Genomic DNA, 22,987 nt, shown 5'->3' on the forward strand with positions numbered 1-22,987 from the left:
AATACTAAAAAAAACAATAGCTTGTATACATACATTGATTGTATATCCATAAGGTGATGCTAAACTGTACATAATGTGACTGACAGGAAATGGTAAAAAGTAGTGGTGAGTGGAGGTGTGGAGGTGTAGCTCAGCCTTTCTGCTTGGGGAAAGTGTCTGCTTTTGAGGCTAGTGGTCCTGGCGTGGATGATATGTAGCCTCCTCCCTAATGGGAGTAGACAAATATGTATATATTTCTTATAATAATTTACAGCATATTTTAAGTCTTATTCTGACTGCTGCCACAAAACAAATTTCACAACATATGTCAGTGATAATACACCTGATTTTGAATCTGACAACAGTACAATGACTACTCAGAAGTTTTGTTCAGTTCTTCTGGAGGTGTCTTTATACCCTTGTTGCTGGCAACTTGTTTTTACTGTTACAGTTAGTGACTTCCCCACGGTGTACCCTGTAACCTCAGAGTCTAGTAACCTGCTGCTGCCTTGCCTGAGCAAGCAGAGGGAAGCCATGTTGTCAGAACCCAGGGGGAAGCAATTGACTCTCTGCTGGGTCTTGGGGATTCCATGGCTTGGTTGTGGGATGTGCCCCTGAATGGGGCAGTGTACCAGTGTACTGACAAGTCTCTGGAGTTCCCCATGAGGGTGGGTTAGAATATGTGGAATAATAGAGATGGCTTTCAGAGTGGGAGTGATATTTACAGGATTAATTTACAGTATGCCAGGGCCTGGAACTCCAAATGATCTGACCAACTGCTCTGTGTTTCTCTTCAGAAAAGTGTGTCTGATGTCTTCCGATTCACCACGTTCTGCATGTACTTTGCCCTTGTTCTGATTCAGTTCTGTCTCTGCTGCCTCAGTGAGCCTTCTCCGTACTTCTCCAGCATACCATCAGATGTGGTGAGTTCTGCTCTGGCTGACATTGCATTTCACTCACCTTCCTACTTCCAAAACACGGGGACTTCGCAAGACCAACAATCCGGTCAGGGGTTTTCGGCATGGCTTTGTGGGTTGTCATGAATCAAAACATCCTGAGTTCAAGTCCCACTGCGGACTCCCATGGAAAGAAGCTGCCTATCAGCTGTATTCCCTTACTCAGTCTGCAAGGAGCTGCAGTGGGATGCACTTCTCGCAGGTATAGTCAACAGGGACGCTGGAGGTCTCCCTGACCTCACATCCTGCAAGAAGAGCTCACTTCTGCCCTGGGTTCCATTCTGACTGCTCTACCTGTGCAATAATAAAGAAAGAGAAACCTACCAGAAAAGGACTTAGGAGAGCTAGGAAAGCCTGCGAAGGCCTTGGTGGGTAGGATTAAGGAAATCCCAAGCTGTTCTACACATACATGACTAGAATGAGGCAAGGAATGATCAGGGATGCTGAGGGTAGGAACGATCAGGGATGCTGAGGGTAGGAACGATCAGGGATGCTGAGGGTAGGAACGATCAGGGATGCTGAGGGTAGGAACGATCAGGGATAGTGAGGGTCGGAACGATCGGGGATAGTGAGGGTCGGAACGATCAGGGATAGTGAAGGTAGGAGCAATCAGGGATAGTGAGGGTAGGAGTGATCAGCGATAGTGAGGCAAGGAACAATTAGGGATAGAAGAGGAAACATTTGCCTGAAGTTAGAGTTCGACTACTCTGTGCTTCAGTATTCACCAGTGAGAAGGGACGACGAATGTGAATCATGTGAACATGTAAAGGTTAAGAATGAGGTAGTACTGAAACTTCTAAAAACCTTTTGGATAGATAACTTACCCAGGCTGGACAAGATATACCCTTGGTTCCTACTGTAGAAGAGATTGCTGCTTTTGTTGTTGCATCCTCACTGGCCAGAGGAGTAGTATCAGAAGATTGGAGGGCAAAGAAAGTTACTCCTTTGTTCAAGAAAGGTAATAGGGATAATCCTGGGAATTATAAACCAGTGAGTCCTAGATTAATGAGTATTTTGGGGAAACATAATCCGATTAAGGATAGCCAGCATGGCTTTGAGAGGAGCTGTCATGCCTCATGAGACTGATTGACTTTTCAAGGAAGTGTCAAAGGAAAGTGATGAAGGTTGACAGTGGGTGTGTTATGTATGGGTTTTTGTAAGGTATTTGACTAGGTTGCCGATGGAAGGCTTATTCAGAAAGTCAGGAGCCATAGGGTCCAGGGAAATGTAAGAGTGTAGATTTGGAATTGGTTTGCCCAGAGAAGGCAGACAGGGTATGAGTAGATGGAGGTCTACTCAAACCTCTCCCTTGAGGTCAGTAACTAGTGGTGTCTTCCACAAGATCAGTTCTGGGACCTCTGCTCTTTTTGATTTTATAAATGACTTGGATGAGGAAGTAGAAGGGTGGGTGAGTAAGTTTGCAGATGACATGAAGATTGGTGGAGTTGTGGATAGTATAGGTTGTCATAGGTTACAACAGAACATTGACAGGGTGCAGAAGTGGCAGATGGAATTCAACCAATCTGGAAAAGTGAGGAGTTCTGCACTTGGAAAGGTCGAAATTGATGACAGTACAAAGCTAATAGCAGGATTTTTAGCCGTGTGGGTTCTTGGGATCCATGTCCATCGATCCCTTGAAGATGCTTTATAGTTGATAGGATGGTTAAGAATGCATATGATGTGTTGGCCTTTACTAGTCAGGGGATTGAGTTCAAGAGCTGTGAGGTAATATTAGAGCTCTATAAAACCCTGGTTAGACCACACTTAAAAGTATTGTATTCAGTGCTGGTCGGCTCATTATAGAAAGGATGTGGAAGCTGTAGAGAGGGTGCAGAGGAGATTTATCAGGATGATGCCTGGATTAAAAAACACATCTTATGAGGATACGTTGTGTGAGTGTGGGCTTTCTTCTTTGAAGAGAAGACAGACGAGAGGTGACTTGATAGATGTGTACAAGATGATAAGAGGCATAGATCGAGTGGATCATTAGAGACTTTTTCCCAGGTGGCAATGGCTAATATGAGAGGACATACTTTAAAGGTGATTGATTGGAAGTTTATGGAGGTGTCAGAGGTAAGTTTTTTTACGCAGAGACTGGTGGGTGCTTGGAATGCGCTGCCAAGGGTGATGGTAGAGGCAGATATGTTAGGGTCGTTTAACAGACTCTTGGATAGGCGCATGGATGATAGAAAAATGGAGGACTATGTGGGAGGGAAGGGTTAGATTAATTCTGGAGTATGTTAAGTGGATAGCACAACATTGTGGGCCAAAGGCTATACTGTTCGGATGTTCTAAGTGGTAAGGAGTTGACAGGCAGGTAGATGTACAAGCAAGTAGGTTGAGAATCTACTTGGCACCTTGGCCTTTCCTGCAAAAGGTCTGAGTTAGGAATTGGGGAATACTGTTACAACAGGCTGTTCTCCTTGTGCCTATTTCACCAGGCATCCTAACTCCATTGTTGTGGTCTGAAAATTCAGATTGATAAAAGTTACATCTTTCCAAACCTCTGAATTGATAGGTTTACCTGACCTGCCAACCTGGTGCTTTGGAAAGTTGTAACTTTATATTCTCATGTTGTAAGTTTTACAGCCACTGGTGAAGCATTTGTACTGTAGGGAACAGATTTGTGCAAGTCCCAGAGCTGCCTTATAAAGTGACCAGGACTAGACTGGAACTTGACTAGAATAATCCAGGGATGAGGGACCTCTTCCCCATGATGTTGTATGTGCTCCTTGAACACATGGGAGGGTGACAGGGGATGTAATAAGGGATTGGAATTTGATGGAGGAGGTAGGGGAGAAACTGGGCTGGTGACAGTGAATGAATGAGATTGGTAAAACAAGAGTTAGCATCCAGGGTCATTGCGATGTGATCAGAGCTCAATGAGCTGCCAGTGGAAGTGGATGCAAGTTCGATTACAACATTGAAGAGAAGTTTAGATATGTACATGGATGGGAGGGATATGGAGAATTATGGTCCGGGTGCAGGTCGATGGCACCAGGCAGAATAATAATTAAACATGGACTAGATGAATTGAAGGGCCTGTTTCTGTGCTGTAATTGCAAGAAATATCGTGAGAAAGGTGGATAATAGTGCCGAAGAGGAGGTAGCTGGTTTACAAACAGTGGCAATGTGCAGAGAGGAGAGGCTGTTGATAGGGCAAAATTGCAGTCAACAGGATGAATTGCAATGTAAAAAATGGACAAAATCAAAAAGGTGAATACAGGACTGAAGGTGGTGTAATTGAATGCACGCAGGATACAGAATAAAGTAGAAGAACTTGTAGCGCAGTTGAAGATCAGCATGTATGATGTTGTAGGCATCACTGAATCATGGCTGAAAGAAGATTATAGCTGGGAGCTTAATGTCCAAGGATACATGTTGTATCAAAAGGATAGGCAGGAAGGCAGAGGGAGTGGCATTGCTCTCTTGGTAAAAAATGAAATCAAATAATTAGGAAGAGATGACATACGGTCAATGGGACAGGTTTTGAATTATTGTGGGTAGAGCGAATGAACTGCGAGGGTAAAAAGAACCTGATGGGATTGTATACAGTAATAAGGATGTGGTCTGCAAATTACAACGGGAGATAGAAAATGCATGCCAAAGGGGCAATGTTACAATACTCATGGGAGATTTCAATATTTCAAAATCAGTTTGGTGCTGGATTACAGGAAGGAGAATTTCTAGAGTGCCTATGAGATGGCTTTTTAGAGTAGCTTGTGGTTGAGCCCACTAGAGGATAAGCTGTTCATCAGCAATGAACTAGAATTGATTAGAGAGTTCAAGATAAATTGACCATCATGGGCAAGTGATTATAATTTGATCAAATTCACCCTGAAATTTGAGAAAGAGAATCTAAAGGCAGATGTATCAGTATTACAGTGGAGTAAAGGAAATTAAAGAGACATGAAAGAGGAGTTGGCCAGAATTGATGGGAAAGAACACTGGCAGGGATGATGGCAGAGCAGCAATGGCTGGAATCTCTGGAAGCAATTTGGAAGGCACAGGATATATACATCCCAAAGAGGAAGAAGTATTCTAAAGGCCAGATGATGCAAATGCGACTAATGAGGGAAGTCAAGGTCAAAGAGAGGGCATGCAAAAGAACAAAGATTAGTGGGAAGTTAGAGGATTGGAAAACTTTCAAAAACCAACAGAAAGCAACTAAAAAGGTCATTAAGAAGGTAAAGATGGAATACAAAAGTAAGCTAGCCAATAATATTAAAGAGGATACCAAAAGCTTCTTCAGATATATAAGGTGTAAAAGAGAGATGAGAGTTGATACCAGACCACTGGAAATGCTGCTGGAATAGCATAGAAAAATTAATGGTTGAGGGTACGAATAATTAGGCCTGTGGATGTGATGTTAGTGAAGCAGAATGCTTTTGAGAGCTCTTGCAAGGGGGCAAAATAAGCTTAATGCTGGGAGATGGTGATTCTATGGGGATAAAATTGTTTTGAAGTTGATTAGTTTTGCTCTCATCACAGAACTCGTGCCCAGAAGTAAACGCTGGCTTTCTCTCAAGGCTGACATTCTGGTGGTTTACTGGGTAAGTCACAGTACTCCTAAAGAGTTTGCTGTCACCATATCAGTTTAAAACAACTGTCCTTTGAGGTGAAAACGTGTGCCATCTGATATTATCTGACAGAGAAATGGTGTCAATGCCAATACATTTGCAAGAAGTCTTAAAGGAGGCTTTCTCTCAAGCAGATTATTGCACGCACAGTGCCTCACCCTCACCTGAAAGGAGTTGTGACATAGACCAGTCACTCACATTTCCCATTGTGCTCAACACTCTCTCATCTACTTTCCCACCACGACTCCATTGTCCCCTACACTCCCACGTCTACCAGCCCACCATAACTCAATTGTCCCCAACATTCCCATGTCTACCAGCCCACCACAACTCAATTCTCCCCAACACTTCGGAGCAAGAAGGCTGCGAGTGAAGTGCTGGTTTTTTGGAGCGAAGGCAGTTTTTTACTACTCGGGTTAAAGAGAGGTGAGACTGTGCAGGCGTGTGACATCAGCCAGTAGAGCACGAAAGGTTTAAAAAGAAGGCAGCCATGTCCAGCGGAGTGAGAGGCAGCAGAGTGGTAGGGCTTTGGCTCAACGGGCTCAGGCAGTAATGGGATGAGGTGAGGTAGGAAGTATGTGTGTATGGCCAGTTTTCTGTGCTCGGTGTCAGACGTGGGAGGTCCTAGAGTCTCTCAGCCTCCTGGACGGCCATATCTGCACCATGTGTGTCGAGCTGCAGCTCCTGAGGGACCGAGTTAGGGAACTGGAGATGCAGCTCGATGACCTTTGCCTGGTCAGGGAGACCGAGGAAGCGATAGAGAGGAGTTATAGGCAGATGGTCACAATGGGGCCATGGGAGACAGACAGGTGGGTCACAGTCAGGAGGGGGAAGGGGAAGAGTCAGGTACTAGAGAGTACCCCTGTGGCTGTACCCCTTGACAATAAGTACTCCTGTTTGAGTACTGTTGTGGGGGGGGGGGGGGGGACAGCCTACTGGGGGGAAGCGGCAGTGGCCGTGCCTCTGGCACAGAGTCTGGCCCTGTGGCTCAGAAGGGTACAGAGGGGAAGAGGAAGGCAGTAGTGATAGGGGACTCTAAACACAAAGTACACTGCAGATGCTGTGGTCAAATCAACACGTACAAACAAGCTGGAGGAACTCAGCAGGTCCGGCAGCATCCATGGAAACGAGCAGTCTCCCACCTGGTACTTATCCCTGCAAGCGTAAGTGCTACACCTGTCCCTACATCTCCTCTCTTACCACCATTTAGGGCCCCAAACAATCCTTCCAGGTTTGGCCACACTTCACCTGTGAGTCTGTTGGGGTTGTAGCGATGTACTACATACAGAGCTAGAGATGACACGCAGTCGGTAAGTTGTTTCGAGACTAGTTTATTCAAACTTCGCGGTGCTGGCATTTAATCCCTAGCGCCCACCCTCTCCGGGCGGAAATGATGTCGGAGGTGCATTACCAAAGTCTCCCCCCGCGCGCTGGCTATTTGTGAGCCGGTTCGCCTGCGCAGAAAGTGGGTCGCCACATAACCCCCCCCCCCAGAACCAGCGATACACCCCCCAGTGTCCACAGTCTGGATCAGCCTCTGGTTGGGAGGTCTACCTTTGTGCCGCGGTGCCGGAACCTTGACCAGCTGCACCAAGTCCACATGGGCTGGTTTGAGTCGGTCCACCGTGAAAACCTCCTCTTCACCCCAATGTCCAGAACGTACGTGGACCCGTTGTTGTTGATCACCTTGAACGGCCCCTCGTACGGCCACTGTAGCGGTGCCCGGTGTCCGCTCCTTCGTACAAACACAAACTTATAGTCCTGCAGGTCTTTTGGTACATGGGTCGGGGTCCGTCCGTGCTGTGAAGTCGGCATGGGGGCCAAGTTGCCGAGCCTTTCGCTTAGTCTGTCCAGGGCTGCTGCGGGTTCTTCCTCTTGCCCCCTTGGGGCTGGTATGAACTCTCCCGGGACGGCCAGGGGTGCACCGTACACCAACTCAGCCAACGAGGCGTGCAGATCCTCTGTGGGCGCTGTGCGAATTCCAAGCAGGACCCAGGGAAGCTCGTTCACCCAATTAGGTCCTCTCAGGCGGGCCATGAGAGCCGACTTCAAGTGACAGTGGAAGTGTTCCAATAGTCCGTTCGACTGTGGGTGGTAGGCAGTTGTGTGGTGTAGCTGCGTTCCCAACAGGCTGGCCACAGCCGACCACAAGCTGGAGGTGAACTGGGCTCCTCTGTCGGAGGTAATGTGGGCCGGTACCCCGAAGCGTGCTACCCAGGTTGCGATCAGTGCTCGGGCGCAGGAATCGGCAGATGTGTCGGTGAGCAGGACCGCCTCTGGCCACCTCGTGAACTGGTCTACCATAGTTTGGAGGTACCACGCTCCTCTGGACACTGGTAGGGGGCCCACGATATCCACATGAATGTGGTCGAACCTCCGGTGGGTGGGTTTGAACTGCTGCGGCGGGGCTTTAGTGTGCCGCTGCACCTTGGTTGTTTGGCACTGCGCACACGTTCTGGCCCATTCACTGACCTGCTTGCGAAGTCCGTGCCACGCGAACTTGCTGGAGATCAGTCGGACGGTTGTCCTGATAGATGGATGCGCCAAACCGTGTATGGAGTCGAAAACTCGCCGCCTCCAGGCTGCCGGGACGATGGGGCAAGGTTGGCCAGTAGCCACGTCGCACAGGAGGGTCCTCTCACCTGGGCCTACGAGAAAGTCCTGCAGCTGCAAACCCGAGACTGCGGTCCTGTAGCTGGGCATCTCGTCGTCTGCCTGCTGCGCCTCTGCCAGTGCTGCATAGTCCACCCCCAGGGACAGGGCCTGGACAGCTGGTCTGGAGAGTGCGTCTGCCACGACGTTGTCCTTTCCCGAGACATGCTGGATGTCCGTCGTGTACTCAGATATGTAGGACAGATGTCGCTGCTGGCAAGCCGACCAGGGATCGGACACCTTCGTGCACGCGAAGGTCAACGGTTTGTGGTCCGTGAACGGCCTGCCTTCTATGCCGGATTGTCAGATACAGTGCCAACAGCTCCCGGTCGAAAGCACTGTACTTGAGTTCGGGTGGTTGTAGGTGCTTGCTGAAGAACGCCAGGAGTTGCCAGTGCCCCTCGATGAGTTGCTCCAGCACCCCACCGACTGCTGTGTCGGATGCGTCCACCGTGAGGGCGGTCAGAACGTCCGTTCTGGGGTGCACCAACATCGCAGCATCTGCCAAGGCTTCCTTGGCTTTAATGAAAGCGGCCGTGGCCTCCTCGTCCCAAGTAATGTCTTTGCCTTTACCCGACATCAGGGTGTACAAAGGGCGCATGATACGGGCTGCTGAGGGGAGGAAACGGTGGTAGAAGTTCACCATACCAACAAACTCCTGCAGGCCTTTGACTGTGTTGGGCCGGGCAAAGTGGCGGATCACGTCTACCTTGGCGGGCAGAGGTGTTGCCCCGTCTTTGGTAATCCTGTGGCCCAGGAAGTCAATGGTATCGAGACCGAACTCTCATTTGGCCGGGTTGGTCATGAGGCCGAAATCACTCAGGCGGGAGTAGAGCTGGCAGAGGTGGGACAGATGCTCCTGGCGACTACTGCTGGCTAGAAGGATGCCGTCCAAATAGATGAACGCAAAGTTCAGGTCGTGTCCTACTGCATCCATTAGCCGCTGGAACGTCTGTGCGGCATTCTTCAGGCCAAATGGCATTCGGAGGAACTCGAACAGGCCGAACGGGGTGATGAGTGCTGTTTTGGGGACGTCTTCAGGGTGCACCGGGATTTGTAGTGCATGTCGGCACAAATGACAACAAGAAGAAGAGGAAGGACATTCTGCAGTGGGACTTCAGAGAACTCGGAAGAAGGCTGAAAAGCAGGACTTCCAGGGTGGTTATCTCTGGTTTGCTTCCAGTTCCTCGTGCTGGAGAGGGCAGGATCAGGGAGATAATGGATCTGAATGTGTGGCTGAGGAACTGGTGCAGGAAGCAAGGATTTACATTCTTGGACCACTGGGATCTGTTTTGGGGTAGGGATGAATTGTACAAAAGGGACGGGTTGCACCTTAATAGGCAGGGGACCAGCATTCTGGCAGACAGGTTTGCCACTGCAACACGGATGTGTTTAAACTAAGTAGTGGGGGGGAGAGGATGAACTGGAAATATAAGGATGGAGTTAAAGGGAAAATGAAAATAAGAAAAGTTAAAAAGGACAACAGAATCAATGGAGTAGAAAGCTCAAGAAGAGATCATACAGTATGGCCAAGTGAAATAGGAATTGATATAAAAGGAGAGGGGAGTACCGAATTAAAAGTATTATATATGAATGCACGAAGTATAAGGAATAAAGTAGATGAGCTTGAGGCTCAGTTGGAAATTGGCAAGTACGATGTTGTGGGAATAACAGAGACATGGCTTCAAGCGGACAGGGCCTGGGAAATGAATATTCAAGGATATACATCTTATCGAAAGGACAGACTGACTGGCAGAGGGGGTGGGGTGGCTCTGTTGGTGAGGAATGATATTCAGTCCCTTGTGAGGGGGGACATAGAATCTGGGGATGTAGAGTCAGTATGGATAGAACTGAGAAATTCTAAGGGTAGAAAGACCCTAATGGGAGTTATCTACAGGCCCCCAAACAGCAGTCTGGATGTAGGGTGTAAGTTGAATGAAGAGTTAAAATTGGCATGTTGCAAAGGTAATGATACAATTGTCATGGGGGATTTCAACATGCAGGTAGACTGGGAGAATCAGAATGGTACTGGACCCCAAGAAAGGGAGTTTGTGGAGTGCCTCCGAGATGGATTCTTAGAACAGCTTGTTCTGGAGCCTACCAGGGAGAAGGCAATTCTAGATTTAGTCTTGTGCAATGAACTGGATTTGATCAGGGACCTCGAGGTAAAGGAACCATTAGGAGGTAGTGACCATAATATGATATGTTTTAACCTACAATTTGAGAAGGAGAAGGGAAAATCAGATGTGTCAGTATTACAGTTGAACAAAGGGAACTATGGAGCTATGAGGGAGGAGCTGGCCAAAGTTGAATGGAACAATACCCTAGCAGGGAAGACTGGAACAAAAATGGCAGGTATTTCTGGGAATAATGTAGAAGGTGCAGGATCGGTTCATTCCAAAGAGGAAGAAAGATCCTAAGGGGAGTAAGGGGCGGCCGTGGCTGACGAGGGAAGTAAAGGGCAGTATAAAAATAAAAGAGAAGTATAATGTAGCAAAGATGAGCGGGAAACCGGAGGACTGGGAAGCTTTTAAAGAGCAACAGAAGATAACAAAAAAGGCAATATGCCAAGAAAAAATGAGGTACAAAGGTAAACTAGCCAAGAATATAAAGGAGGATAGTAAAAGCTTCTTTAGGTATGTGAATAGCAAAAAAAATAGTTAAGACCAAAATTGGGCCATTGAAGACAGAAACGGGTGAATTTATTACGGGGAACAATGAAATGGCAGATGAGTTGAACAGGTACTTTGGATCTGTCTTCACTAGGGAAGACACAAACAATCTCCCAGATGTAATAGTAGCCAAAGGAACTAGGGTAAAGGATGAACTGAAGGAAATTTATCTTAGGCAAGAAATGGTGTTGGATAGACTGTTGAGTCTGAAGGCTGATAAGTCCCCGGGACCTGATGGTCTGCATCCCAGGGTACTTAAAGAGGTGGCTCTAGAAATCGTGGACGCATTGGTAATCATTTTCCAATGTTCTATAGATTCAGGAACACTTCCTGCTGATTGGAGGGTGGCTAATGTTGTCCCACTTTTCAAGAAAGGAGGGAGAGAGAAAACAGGGAATTATAGACTGGTTAGCCTGACGCCAGTGGTGGGAAAGATTCTGGAGTCAATTATAAAAGAGGAAATTATGACACATTTGGATAGCAGTAGAAGGATCAGTCCAAGTCAGCATGGATTTATGAAGGGAAAATCATGCTTGACTAATCTTCTGGAGTTTTTTGAGGATGTAACTATGAAAATGGACAAGGGAGAGCCAGTGGATGTAGTGTACCTGGACTTCCAGAAAGCTTTTGATAAAGTCCCACATAGGAGATTAGTGGGCAAAATTAGGGCACATGGTATTGGGGGCAGAGTACTGACATGGATTGAAAATTGGCTGGCTGACAGGAAACAAAGAGTAGTGATTAATGGGTCCCTTTCGGAATGGCAGGCTGTGACCAGTGGGGTACCGCAAGGTTCGGTGCTGGGACTGCAGCTGTTTACAATATACATTAATGATTTAGATGAAGGGATTAAAAGTAACATTAGCAGATTTGCTGATGACACAAAGCTGGGTGGCAGTGTGAAATGTCAGGAGGACGTTATGAGAATGCGGGGTGACTTGGACAGGTTGGGTGAGTGGGAAAATGTATGGCAGATGCAGTTTAATGTGGATAAATGTGAGGTTATCCACTTTGGTGGCAAGAACAGGAAGGTAGATTACTATCTAATTGGAGTCAAGTTAGGAAAAGGGGATGTACAACAAGATCTAAGTGTTCTTGTACATCAGTCAATGAAAGCAGGCATGCAGGTACAGCAGGCAGTGAAGAAAGCTAATGGCATGCTGGCTTTTATAACAAGAGGAATTGAGTATAGGAGTAAAGAGGTCCTTCTGCAGCTGTACAGGGCCCTGGTGAGACCCCACCTGGAGTATTGTGTGCATTTTTGGTCTCCAAATTTGAGGAAGGACATTCTTGCTATTGAGGGAGTGCAGCGTAGGTTCACAAGGTTAATTCCCAGAATGGCGGGACTGTCATATGTTGAAAGATTGGAGCGACTGGGCTTGTATACACTGGAATTTAGAAGGATGAGAGGGGATCTGATTAAAATATATAAGATTATTGAGGGATTGGACACACTGGAGGCAGGAAGCATGTTCCCGCTGATGGGTGAGTCCAGAACCAGAGGCCACAGTTTAAGAATAAGGGGTAGGCCATTTAGAACAAAGATGCGGAAAAACTTTTTCACCCAGAGAGTGGTGGATATGTGGAATGCTCTGGCCCAGAAGGCAGTGGAGGCCAAGTCTCTGGATGCATTCAAGAGAGAGTTAGATAGAGCTCTTATAGATAGTGGGATCAAGAGATATGGGGAGAGGGCAGGAACGGGGTACTGATTGTGTATGATCAGCCATGATCACAGTGAATGGCGGTGCTGGCTAGAAGGGCCGAATGGCCTACTCCTGCACCTACTGTCTATTGTCTATTGATGGTATCCCCGGACGAGGTCTACTTTGGAAAATATTCTTGCCCCGTGCAGGTTTGCTGCAAAGTCCTGTATGTGCGGCACGGGGTAGCGGTCTGGAGTTGTAGCCTCGTTCAGTCTGTGGTAGTCGCTGCATAGTCTCCAACCCCTGGCTGCTTTGGGCACCATGTGCAGGGGGGAGGCCCATGGGCTGTCGGACCTCCGTACGATCCCCAATTCCTCCATCCTCTTGAACTCCTCCTTCGCCAGGCAGAGCTTTTCCGGGGGGGAGCCTTCGTGCGCGAGCGTGGAGGGGTGGTCCCTGGGTTGGGATGTGGTGCTGTACCCCGTGTCTGGGCATGGCTGCCGTGAACTGCAGTGCCAGAATCGATGGAAAGTCCGCCAGGATTCTGGTGAATTCGTTGTCCGACAGCGTGATGGAGTCCAGGCGTGGGGCCGGCAACTTGGCTTCACCCAGGGAGAACGTCTGGAAAGTCTCGGCATGTGCCAGTCTTTTCCCTTGCAAGTCGACCAGCAGGCTGTGAGCTCGCAAGAAGTCCGCCCCCAGGAGTGGTTGGGCCACCGCGGCCAGTGTGGTCCCACGTGAACCGGCTGGCGCCGAACTGCAGCTGCACTGTGCAGGTGCCGTAGGTCCGTATCATGCTGCCGTTTGTGGCCCTCAGGGTGGGTCCTGGCTTCCTGTTGCGGGTGTTGTTCGCCGTCGGGGGCAAGACGCTGATTTCCGCTCCAGTGTCGACCAAGAAGCGGCGTCCCGACTGTTTGTCCCAGACGTACAAGAGGCTGTCCTGGTGGCCATCCGCCATTGTCATTAGCGGCAGCTGGCCCTGGCCCTTGCAGGGCGGGCGACAACGGCGGGCTTCCGTGTCCCACCGCTGGTGGTAAAAACACCACTGTTCACTGGCCTCCTCACTCCTGCCTCTGTGTTGTGTGCGCCCCCCTGCCAGGCCTGGTCTGGTCTGCTGTTGGGCACGTGGCCTGGTAATCTGACTGACAGATGCCACGCTTTCCCTCTTGGCTTTCCATAGCACATCTGCCCGGGCCGCCACCTTCTGGGGGTCGCTGAAATCTACGTCGGCCAGCAGTAGATGTATGTCCTCGGGCAGCTGCTCTAGGAACGCCTGCTCAAACATGAGGCAGGGCTTGTGTCCGTCGGTCAGGGCCAGCATCTCGTTCATCAATGCTGACGGCAGTCTGTCACCCAAACTGTCCAGGTGAAGCAGGCGGGCACCCCGCTCATGCCGTGAGAGGCCAAAGGTCCCAATGAGCAGTGCTTTGAATGCTTCATATTTGCCTTCTACCGGGGGCGACTGTATGAAATCCGCAACCTGGGCGGCCGTCTCCTGGTCAAGGGCGCTCAACACTTGGTAGTAACGCGTGGAATCAGAGGATATCTGCCAAATCTGGAACTGGGCTTCTGCTTGGCTAAACCACACGCGTGGTCGCAGCGTCCAGAAAGTCGGCAGTTTTAGCGAATCTGCGTGAAGAGATGAAGAGTCGGTCATCTTTGGTCCAAATCCCATTTGGACCGTCGGGGTCACCAATGTAGCGATGTACTACATACAGAGCGAGAGACGACACGCATTCGGTAAGTCGTTTCGAGACTAGTTTATTCAAGCTTCGCAGTGCTGGCATTTAATCCCTAGCACCCGCCCTCTCCGGGCAGAAATGACGTCAGAGGTGCATTACCAAAGACTCCCCCTGCGCGCTGGCTATTTGTGAGCCGGTTTGCCTGTGCAGAAAGTGGGTTGCCACAGGGTCATCTATTGCATCCAGTGCTCTTGGTGCAGTCTCCTCTACATCGGCAAGACCCAATGCAGATTGGGGGACCGCTTCGTCGAGCACCTCCACTCCGTCCGTCACAACAGACAGGATCTCTCGGTTGCCACCCACTTCAGCCCTGCTTCATATTCCCACTCGGATATGTCCACACATGGCCTCCTCTACTGCCATGATGAGCCAAACTCAGGTTGGAGGAGCAACACCTCATATACCATCTGGGTAGTCTCTAGCCCCTTGGTATGAACATCGTATTCTCCAACTTCCAGTAATTCCCTCCCCCATCCCAGTTTCACTCAGCCTCCTCTTCCAGCTGCTTATCACCTCTCTCATGATTCTGCCTTCTTCTACTACCCACAGTGCTTTCCCCTTACATTTCTTCTTCACCTTTCCTGCCTATCCCCTCCCTGCTTCCCCCCCCCCACCCCTTGATCTTTCCTCTGATTGGTTTTTCACCTGACTCCTACCAGCCTTCTCCTTCCCACCCTCCCCCCACCTTCTTTATGGGGTCCCTGCCCCCTCCTCCTTCAGTCCTGACAAAGGGTCTTGACCCAAAATGTTGACTGCTCATTGCCACGGATGCTGCCTGACCTGCTGATTTCCTCCAGCTTGTTTGTACGTGATAGGGGACTCTACAGTTAGGGGGTCAGACAGGCAATTCTGTGGACGCAGGAAAGAAACTCGGATGGTAGTTTGCCTCCCAGGTGCCAGGGTCCGGGATGTTTTGGATCACGTCCAAGATATCCTGCAGTGGGAGGGAGAACAGCCAGAGGTTGTAGTACATTTTGGTACCAATGACACAGATAGGAAAAGGGAAGAGGTCCTGATAAAAGACTACAGGGAGTTAGAAGGAAGTTGAGAAACAGGACCGCAAAGGTAATAATCTCGGGATTACTGCCCATGCCACGCGATAGTGAGAATAGGAATAGGATGAGGTGGAGGATAAATGCGTGGCTGAAGGATTGGAGCAGGGGTCAGGGATTCAGATTTCTGGATCATTGGGACCTCTTTTGGGGCAGGTGTGACCTGTACAAAAAGGACAGGTTGCACTTGAATCCCAGGGGGACCAATATCCTGGGGGCAAGGTTTGCTAAGGCTACTGGGGAGAGATTAAACTAGAATTGTTGGGGAGTGGGAATCGAACTGAAGAGACTGGGGAAGAGGAGGTTAGCTCACAAATAGAGAAAACTTGTAGATAGTGCGAGAGGGAGGATAGGCAGGTGATAGAGAAGGGACACGCTCAGACCGAAGGCTTGAGACGTGTCTATTTTAACGCAAGGAGTGTTGTGAACAAAGCGGATGAGCTTAGAGCGTGGATCAGTACTGATATGATGTGGTGGCCATTACAGAGGCTTGGATGGCTCAGGGACAGGGTTGGTTACTTCAAGTGCCGGGTTTTAGATGTTTCGGAAAGGACAGGGAAGGAGGCAAAAGAGGTGGGAGCTTGGCACTGTTGATCAGAAATAGTGTCACAGCTGCAGAAAAGGTGGACGCCATGGAGGGATTGTCTACAGAGTCTCAGTGGGTGGAGGTTAGGAACAGGAAGGGGTCAATAACTTTACTGGATGTTTTTTTATAGGCCGCCTAATAGTAACAGGGATATCGAGGAGCAAATAGGGAAACAGATCCTGGAAAGGTGTAATAATAACGGAGTTGGCGTGATGAGAGATTTTAGTTTCCCAAATATCTCCCTAGAGCAAGGGGTTTAGATGGGGTGGAGTTTGTTAGATATGTTCAGGAAGGTTTCCTGACACAATATGTAGATAAGCCTACAAGAGGAGAGGCTGTATTTGATTTGGTATTGGGAAATGAACCTGGTCAGGTGTCAGATCTCTCAGTGGGAGAGCATTTTGGAGATAGTGATCATAATTCTATCTCCTTTACCAAAGCATTGGAGAGAAATAGGAACAGACAAGTTAGAAAAGCATTTAATTGGAGTAAGGGGAATTATGAGGCTATCAGGCGGGAAATTGGAGGCTTAAATTGGAAATAGATCTTCTCAGGGAAAAGTACAGAAGAAATGTGGCAAATATTCAGGGGATATTTGTGTAGTGTTCTGTATAGGTACATTCCAATGAGACAGGGAAGTCATGGTAGGGTATAGAAACCATGGTGTACAAAGGCTAAAATAAATCTAGTCAAGAAGAAAAGAAAAGCTTACAAAAGGTTCAGAGAGCTAGGTAATGTTAGAGATCTAGAAGATTATAAGGCTACTAGGAAGGAGCTTAAAAAGGAAATTAGGAGAGCCAGAAGGGGCCATGAGAAGACCTTGGCAGGCAGGATTAAGGAAAACCCCAAGGCATTCTATAAGTTTGTGAAGAGCAAGAGGATAAGACAAGAAAGAATAGGACCTATCAAATGTGACAGTGGGAAAGTGTGTATGGAACCGGAGGAAATAACAAACATAGAAACATAGGTGCAGGAGTAGGCCATTCGGCCCTTCGAGCCTGCACCTCCATTCAGTATGATCATGGCTGATCATCCAACTCAGAACCCTGTACCTACTTTCTCTCCATACCCCCGATCCCTTTAGCCACAAGGGCCATATCTAATTCCCTCTTAAATATAGCCAATGAACTGGCCTCAAGTGTTTCCTGTGGCAGAGAATTCCACAGATTCACCACTCTCTGTGTGAAGAAGTTTTTCCTCATCTCGGTCCTAAAAGGCTTCTCCTTTATCCTTAAACTGTGACCCCTCGTTCTGGACTTCCCCAACATCGGAAACAATCTACCTGCATCTAGCCTGTCCAATCCCTTTAGAATTTTATACGTTTCAATAAGATCCCCCCAATAAGCCCAATAAGCAGAGGTACTTAATGAATACTTTACTTCAGTATTCACTATGGAGAAAGATCTTAGTGATTGACTTGCAGCAGACTGAAAAGCTTGAGCATGTAGGTATTAAGAAAAAGGATGGGCTGGAGCTTTTGAAAAGCATCAAGTTGGATAAGTCGCCGGTACCGGACAAAATGTACCCCAGGCTACTGTGGTTGGCAAGGGAGGAGATTGCTGAGCCTCTGGCGATGATCTTTGCATCATTAATGGGGACGGGAGAGGTTCCCGAGATTTGGAGTGTTGCAGATGTTGTTCCTTTAATCAAGAAAGGGAGTAGAGATAACCCAGGAAATTATAGACCAGTGAGTCTTACCTCAGTGGTTGGTAAATTGATGGAGAAGATCCTGAGAGGCAGGATTTATGAACATTTGGAAAGGTATAATATGATTAGGAGTAGTCAGCATGGCTTTATAAAAGGGCAGGTCGAGCCTTACGAACCTGATTGAATTTTTTGAGGATGTGACTAAACACATTGATGAAGGAAGAGCAGTAGATGTAGTGTATATAGATTTCAGCAAGGTATTTGATAAAGTACCCCATGCAAGGCTTATTGAGAAAGTAAGGAGGCATGGGATCCAAGGGGACATTGCTTTGTGGATCCAGAACTGGCTTGCCACAGAAAGCAAAGAGTGGGTGTAGATGGGTTATATTCTTCAGGGAGTTTGGTGACCAGTGGTATGCCTTAGGGATCTGGGACCCTTACTCTTTGTGATGTTTATAAATGACCTGGATGAGGAAGTGGAGGGATGGGTTAGTAAGTATGCTGATGACACAAAGGTTGGAGGTGTTGTGGATAGTGTGGAGGGCAGTCAGAGGTTACAGCGGGACATTGAAAGGATACAAAACTGGGCTGAGAAGTGGCAGATGGAGTTCAACCCAGGTAAGTGTGAGGTGGTTCATTTTGGTAGGTCAAATATGATGGCAGAATACAGTATTAATGTTAAGACTCTTGGCAGTGTGGAGGATCAGAGGGATCTTGGGGTCCGAGTCCATAGGACACTCAAAGCTGCTACGCAGGTTGACACTGTGGTTAAGAATGCATACAGTGCATTGGCCTTCATCAACCATGGGATTGAGTTTAAGAGCTGAGAAGTAATATTACAGCTCTATAGGACCCTGGTCAGACTCCACTTGGAGTACTGTGCTCAATTCTTGTCGCTTCACTACAGGAGGGATGTGGAATCCATGGAAAGGGTGCAGAGGAGATTTACAAGGATGTTGCCTGGATTGGGGAGCATGCCTTATGAGAATAAGTTGAGTGAACTCAGCCTTTTCTCCTTGGAGCGACAGAGGATGAGAGGTGACTTGATAGATGTGTATAAGATGATGAGAGGCATTGATCGTGTGGATAGTCAGAGGCTTTTTCCCAGGGCTGAAATTGCTATCACGAGAGGGCACAGTTTTAAGGTGCTTGTAAGTAGATACAGAGGAGATGTCAGAGGCAAGTTTTTTTTATGCAGAGAGTGGTGAATGCGTGGAATAGGCTGCCGGCAATGGTGGTGGAGTCAGATACGGTAAGGTCTTTTAAGAGACTGCTGGATAGGTACATGGAGCTTCGTGAAATAGAGGGCTATGGTTACACGTAGGTAATTTCTAAAGTAAGTACATGTTTGGCACAGCATTGTGCGACGAAGGGCCTGTATTGTGCTGTAGGTTTTCTTTGTTTCTATGACATATATCAATGATAATGAATCTGATTCTGAGAAAAATCTGCAAGACTGAAGAAGGTGCTGCGGCGTTGATCTGTAGAGAGCTTGATGGCATTTGATGCCTGGAGTGGTACTTGGTTTTGAATATGAGCACTAGTTCTGATATGAATACAAATGTCTCCACAGTATGGCAATACGTGGTTACAGGCGCTCTCTGGAGGACAAGGATCTCTGGGCACTGAACCATGAGGACAAGTCGGAGGTCATTGTGCCAAAACTGCTGAGAGAATGGGAGAAAGAGAAGCTGAAAGCACAAAGGTAATGGAGATTCCGTCCCCTTCACATGCTAACAGATTGTTTATCTCGGAAGTAAGCAATTGCTTGGGGTGAGTGAGAGGCAAAAATCTGACACAAGAATTCGGGTGTTGTACATAGGGCTAGTTGAATGGTGTAGGAGTTAAAATACAGAATCTCAGATATGTAAGATTGAATCTAATCAAGGAATTTATATTCAGGATCTTGGATATCCAGTAGTGAGTCACAGATTAAGAACCAATCAAGCGGTTTGGGGAATCATGTTGCAGAATCAGAGTTCCACAGTACAAAAACAGACCCTTCAACCCAAAATGCCCCATCCAAGCTCAACCCACTTGCCAATATTCGACCTGTAACTTCGTAAACTTCTCTTCGTGCACCTGTCTAAATGCCTTTCAAAATATGTTAATGTACCTGCCTAGGTTTCCCTGTAATTTTTGATAACAATAGACAATAGACAGTAGGTGCAGGAGTAGGCCATTTGGCCCTTCTAGCCAGCACCGCCATTCACTGTGATCATGGCTGATCATACACAATCAGTACCCCGTTCCTGCCCTCTCCCCATATCCCTTGACCCCGCTATCTATAAGAGCTCTATCTAACTCTCTCTTGAATGCATCCAGAGACTTGGCCTCCACTGCCTTCTGGATATGGCAGAGCATTCCACATATCCACCACTCTCTGGGTGAAAAAGTTTTTCCGCATCTCTGTTCTAAATGGCCTACCCTAACCTTCACTATCTACTGTACCACCTATTCTAGTGCATCTACAAACATGCCAACCATGCCTTGTGCATTCATATCCAAATCACTGATATAGAGAACAATAAGACCTGCCTGATCCCTGAGAAACACCACTAGTCATGGGCTTCCAGTCCAAGACCTGGCACTAAACATCAGTAAGATGAAAGAGCTGATTGTGGACTTCAGGAAGGGTAAGATGAAGGAACACATACCAGTCCTCGTAGAGGGATCAGAAGTGGCGAGAGTGAGCAGTTTCAAGTTCCTGGGTGTCAAGATCTCTGAGGATCTAACCTGATCCCAACATATCGATGCAGTTATAAAGAAGGCAGGACAGCAGCTATACTTCATTAGGAGTTTGAAGAGATTTGGCATGTCAATGAGTACACTCAAAAGCTTCTATAGTTGTACCTTGGAGAGCATTCTAACAGGCTGCATCACTGTCTGGTATGGAGGGGCTACTGCACTGGACTGAAAGAAGCTGCAGAAGGTTGTAAATCTAGTCAGCTCCATCTTGGGAACTAGCCTACAAAGTACCCGCGGAGCGGTGTCTCAAAAAGGCAGCTTCCATTATTAAGGACCTCCAGCACCCAGGGCATGCCCTTTTCTCACTGTTACCATCAGGCAGGAGATACAGAAGCCTGAAGGTACACACTCAATGATTCAGGAACAGCTTCTTCCCCTCTGCCATGCAATTCCTAAATGGACGTTGAATCTTTGGATACCACCTCACTTTTTTTTCAATATACAGTATTTCTGTTTTTGCGTGTTTTTAAACCTATTCAATATACGTACACCATAATTGATTTACTTATTTTTAAAAATTTTATTTATTATTTTTATGATTTTTTTCTCTGCTAGAATTATGTATTGCATTGAACTGCTGCTGTTCCTAAGTTTAACAAATTTCACATCACATGCCGGTGATAATAAACCTGATTCTAATTCTGAAGAAACAATCTTCCACCATCTCCCTCTGCTCTCTACTGTCAAGCCAATTGCATATCCAGTTAGCCAGCTCTCCCTGGGATCTAACCCTCCAGAGCAGCTTCCAAAGGCCTTACTGAAGTCCATGTAAACCACATCTACTGCCATCATCAATTTTCATGGTCACCTCATCAAAAAACTTGATCAAATTTATAAGATGTGATGTTCTGTGCACAAAGCCATGCTGATTGCCCCTAATCAACCCTTACCTTTCCAGATGTGCCTATATTTTATCCCTCAGGATCCTCCCTGCCACAGATGTTAGACTTACTGGCCTACAGTTCCCAGTTTTTCCCTTTGCCACCCTTCTTAAATAAAAGCACAACATTTCAAAGGTTCAAAGGTTCATTTATTATCAAAATTCTTCTTCTCCAGATTGCCACAAAATTAAGAACAGCAGCACGATCATCATCCCCCAAATCCCTCCTCCTCACAGAAAAAATTAACAAAAACAGAAAAGACTCATCAACCCTGAAATCCCCCTGCCCTGCACATGAAAAATTTTTTTAAAATAGAGCGAGAAACACAGAATATAAAAAACTATAAGACTGATAAAAAGTGTATAGTCCAAGTCCATTTCTAAAATGCAGAATATCTGGGTATTGTTCTCTAGGCACAGCAGCAGGCCTTTCCCTCTCCAGCAGTGAGTGATCCTCCCAGCAATCTGAAGGCCGTCTCCTGTCTGCTTGTCAGAGAATCCCACCAGCAATCAAAAAGCTGCTTCCCCTCTCCATAGCAGACTGATCCCCCAGCGATTTAAAAAGGCCGTCTCCCCTCTCCAAAGCACAGCGATCCCCCAGCGATTTAAAAAGGTCGTCTCCCCTCTCCAAAGCACAGCGATCCCCCAGCGATTTAAAAAGGCTGTCTCCCCTCTCCATAACAGAGCGATCCCCCAGCGATTTAAAAAGGCCATCTCCCCTCTCCAAAGCACAGCGATCCCCCAGCGATTTAAAAAGGCTGTCTCCCCTCTCCATAACAGAGCGATCCCCCAGCGATTTAAAAAGGCTGTCTCCCCTCTCCATAACAGAGCGATCCCCCAGCGATTTAAAAAGGCCGTCTCCCCTCTCCAAAGCACAGCGATCCCCCAGCGATTTAAAAAGGCCGTCTCCCCTCTCCATAACAGAGCGATCCCCCAGCGATTTAAAAAGGCCATCTCCCCTCTCCATAACAGAGCGATCCCCCAGTGATTTAAAAAGGCAGTCTCCCCTCTCCAAAGCACAGCGATCCCCCAGTGATTTAAAAAGGCTGTCTCCCCTCTCCATAACAGAGTGAACCCCCAGCGATTTAAAAAGGCCGTCTCCCCTCTCCATAACAGAGCGATCCCCCAGTGATTTAAAAAGGCAGTCTCCCCTCTCCAAAGCACAGCGATCCCCCAGCGATTTAAAAAGGCCGTCTCCCCTCTCCAAAGCACAGCGATCCCCCAGCGATTTAAAAAGGCCGTCTCCCCTCTCCATAACAGAGCGATCCCCCAGCGATTTAAAAAGGCCATCTCCCCTCTCCATAACAGAGCGATCCCCCAGTGATTTAAAAAGGCAGTCTCCCCTCTCCAAAGCACAGCGATCCCCCAGTGATTTAAAAAGGCTGTCTCCCCTCTCCATAACAGAGTGAACCCCCAGCGATTTAAAAAGGCCGTCTCCCCTCTCCATAACAGAGCGATCCCCCAGTGATTTAAAAAGGCAGTCTCCCCTCTCCAAAGCACAGCGATCCCCCAGCGATTTAAAAAGGCTGTCTCCCCTCTCCAAAGCACAGCGATTCCCCAGCGATTTAAAAAGGCCGTCTCCCCTCTCCAAAGCACAGCGATCCCCCAGCGATTTAAAAAGGCCGTCTCCCCTCTCCATAACAGAGCGATCCCGCAGCAATTTAAGAAGACAGTCTCCCCTCTCTACAGCAGAGCGATCCCCCAGCGATTTAAAAAGGCTGTCTCCCCTCTCCAAAGCACAGCGATTTAAAAAGGCCGTCTCCCCTCTCCAAAGCACAGCGATCCCCCAGCGATTTAAAAAGGCCGTCTCCCCTCTCCATAACAGAGCGATCCCGCAGCGATTTAAGAAG

General features: G+C 47.8%; 1 protein-coding gene across 1 annotated transcript in view; it reads left to right on the forward strand.

The window, feature by feature from the left end:
- The window catches only part of LOC140714856 (ATP-binding cassette sub-family C member 3-like), a 188,134-nt gene that overhangs the window by 95,678 nt on the left and 69,469 nt on the right, over positions 1-22,987 (forward strand). Inside the window, exons 5-7 of the mRNA XM_073026539.1 lie at positions 777-902; positions 5,427-5,488; positions 19,083-19,214. Of these exons, the coding sequence (XP_072882640.1) occupies positions 777-902; positions 5,427-5,488; positions 19,083-19,214 (320 nt within the window). The remainder of the gene's footprint in view (positions 1-776; positions 903-5,426; positions 5,489-19,082; positions 19,215-22,987) is intronic.

This window comes from Hemitrygon akajei, chromosome 22 (genome assembly GCF_048418815.1).
Source record: "Hemitrygon akajei chromosome 22, sHemAka1.3, whole genome shotgun sequence".
NCBI classification, from domain to species: Eukaryota; Metazoa; Chordata; class Chondrichthyes; order Myliobatiformes; family Dasyatidae; genus Hemitrygon; species Hemitrygon akajei.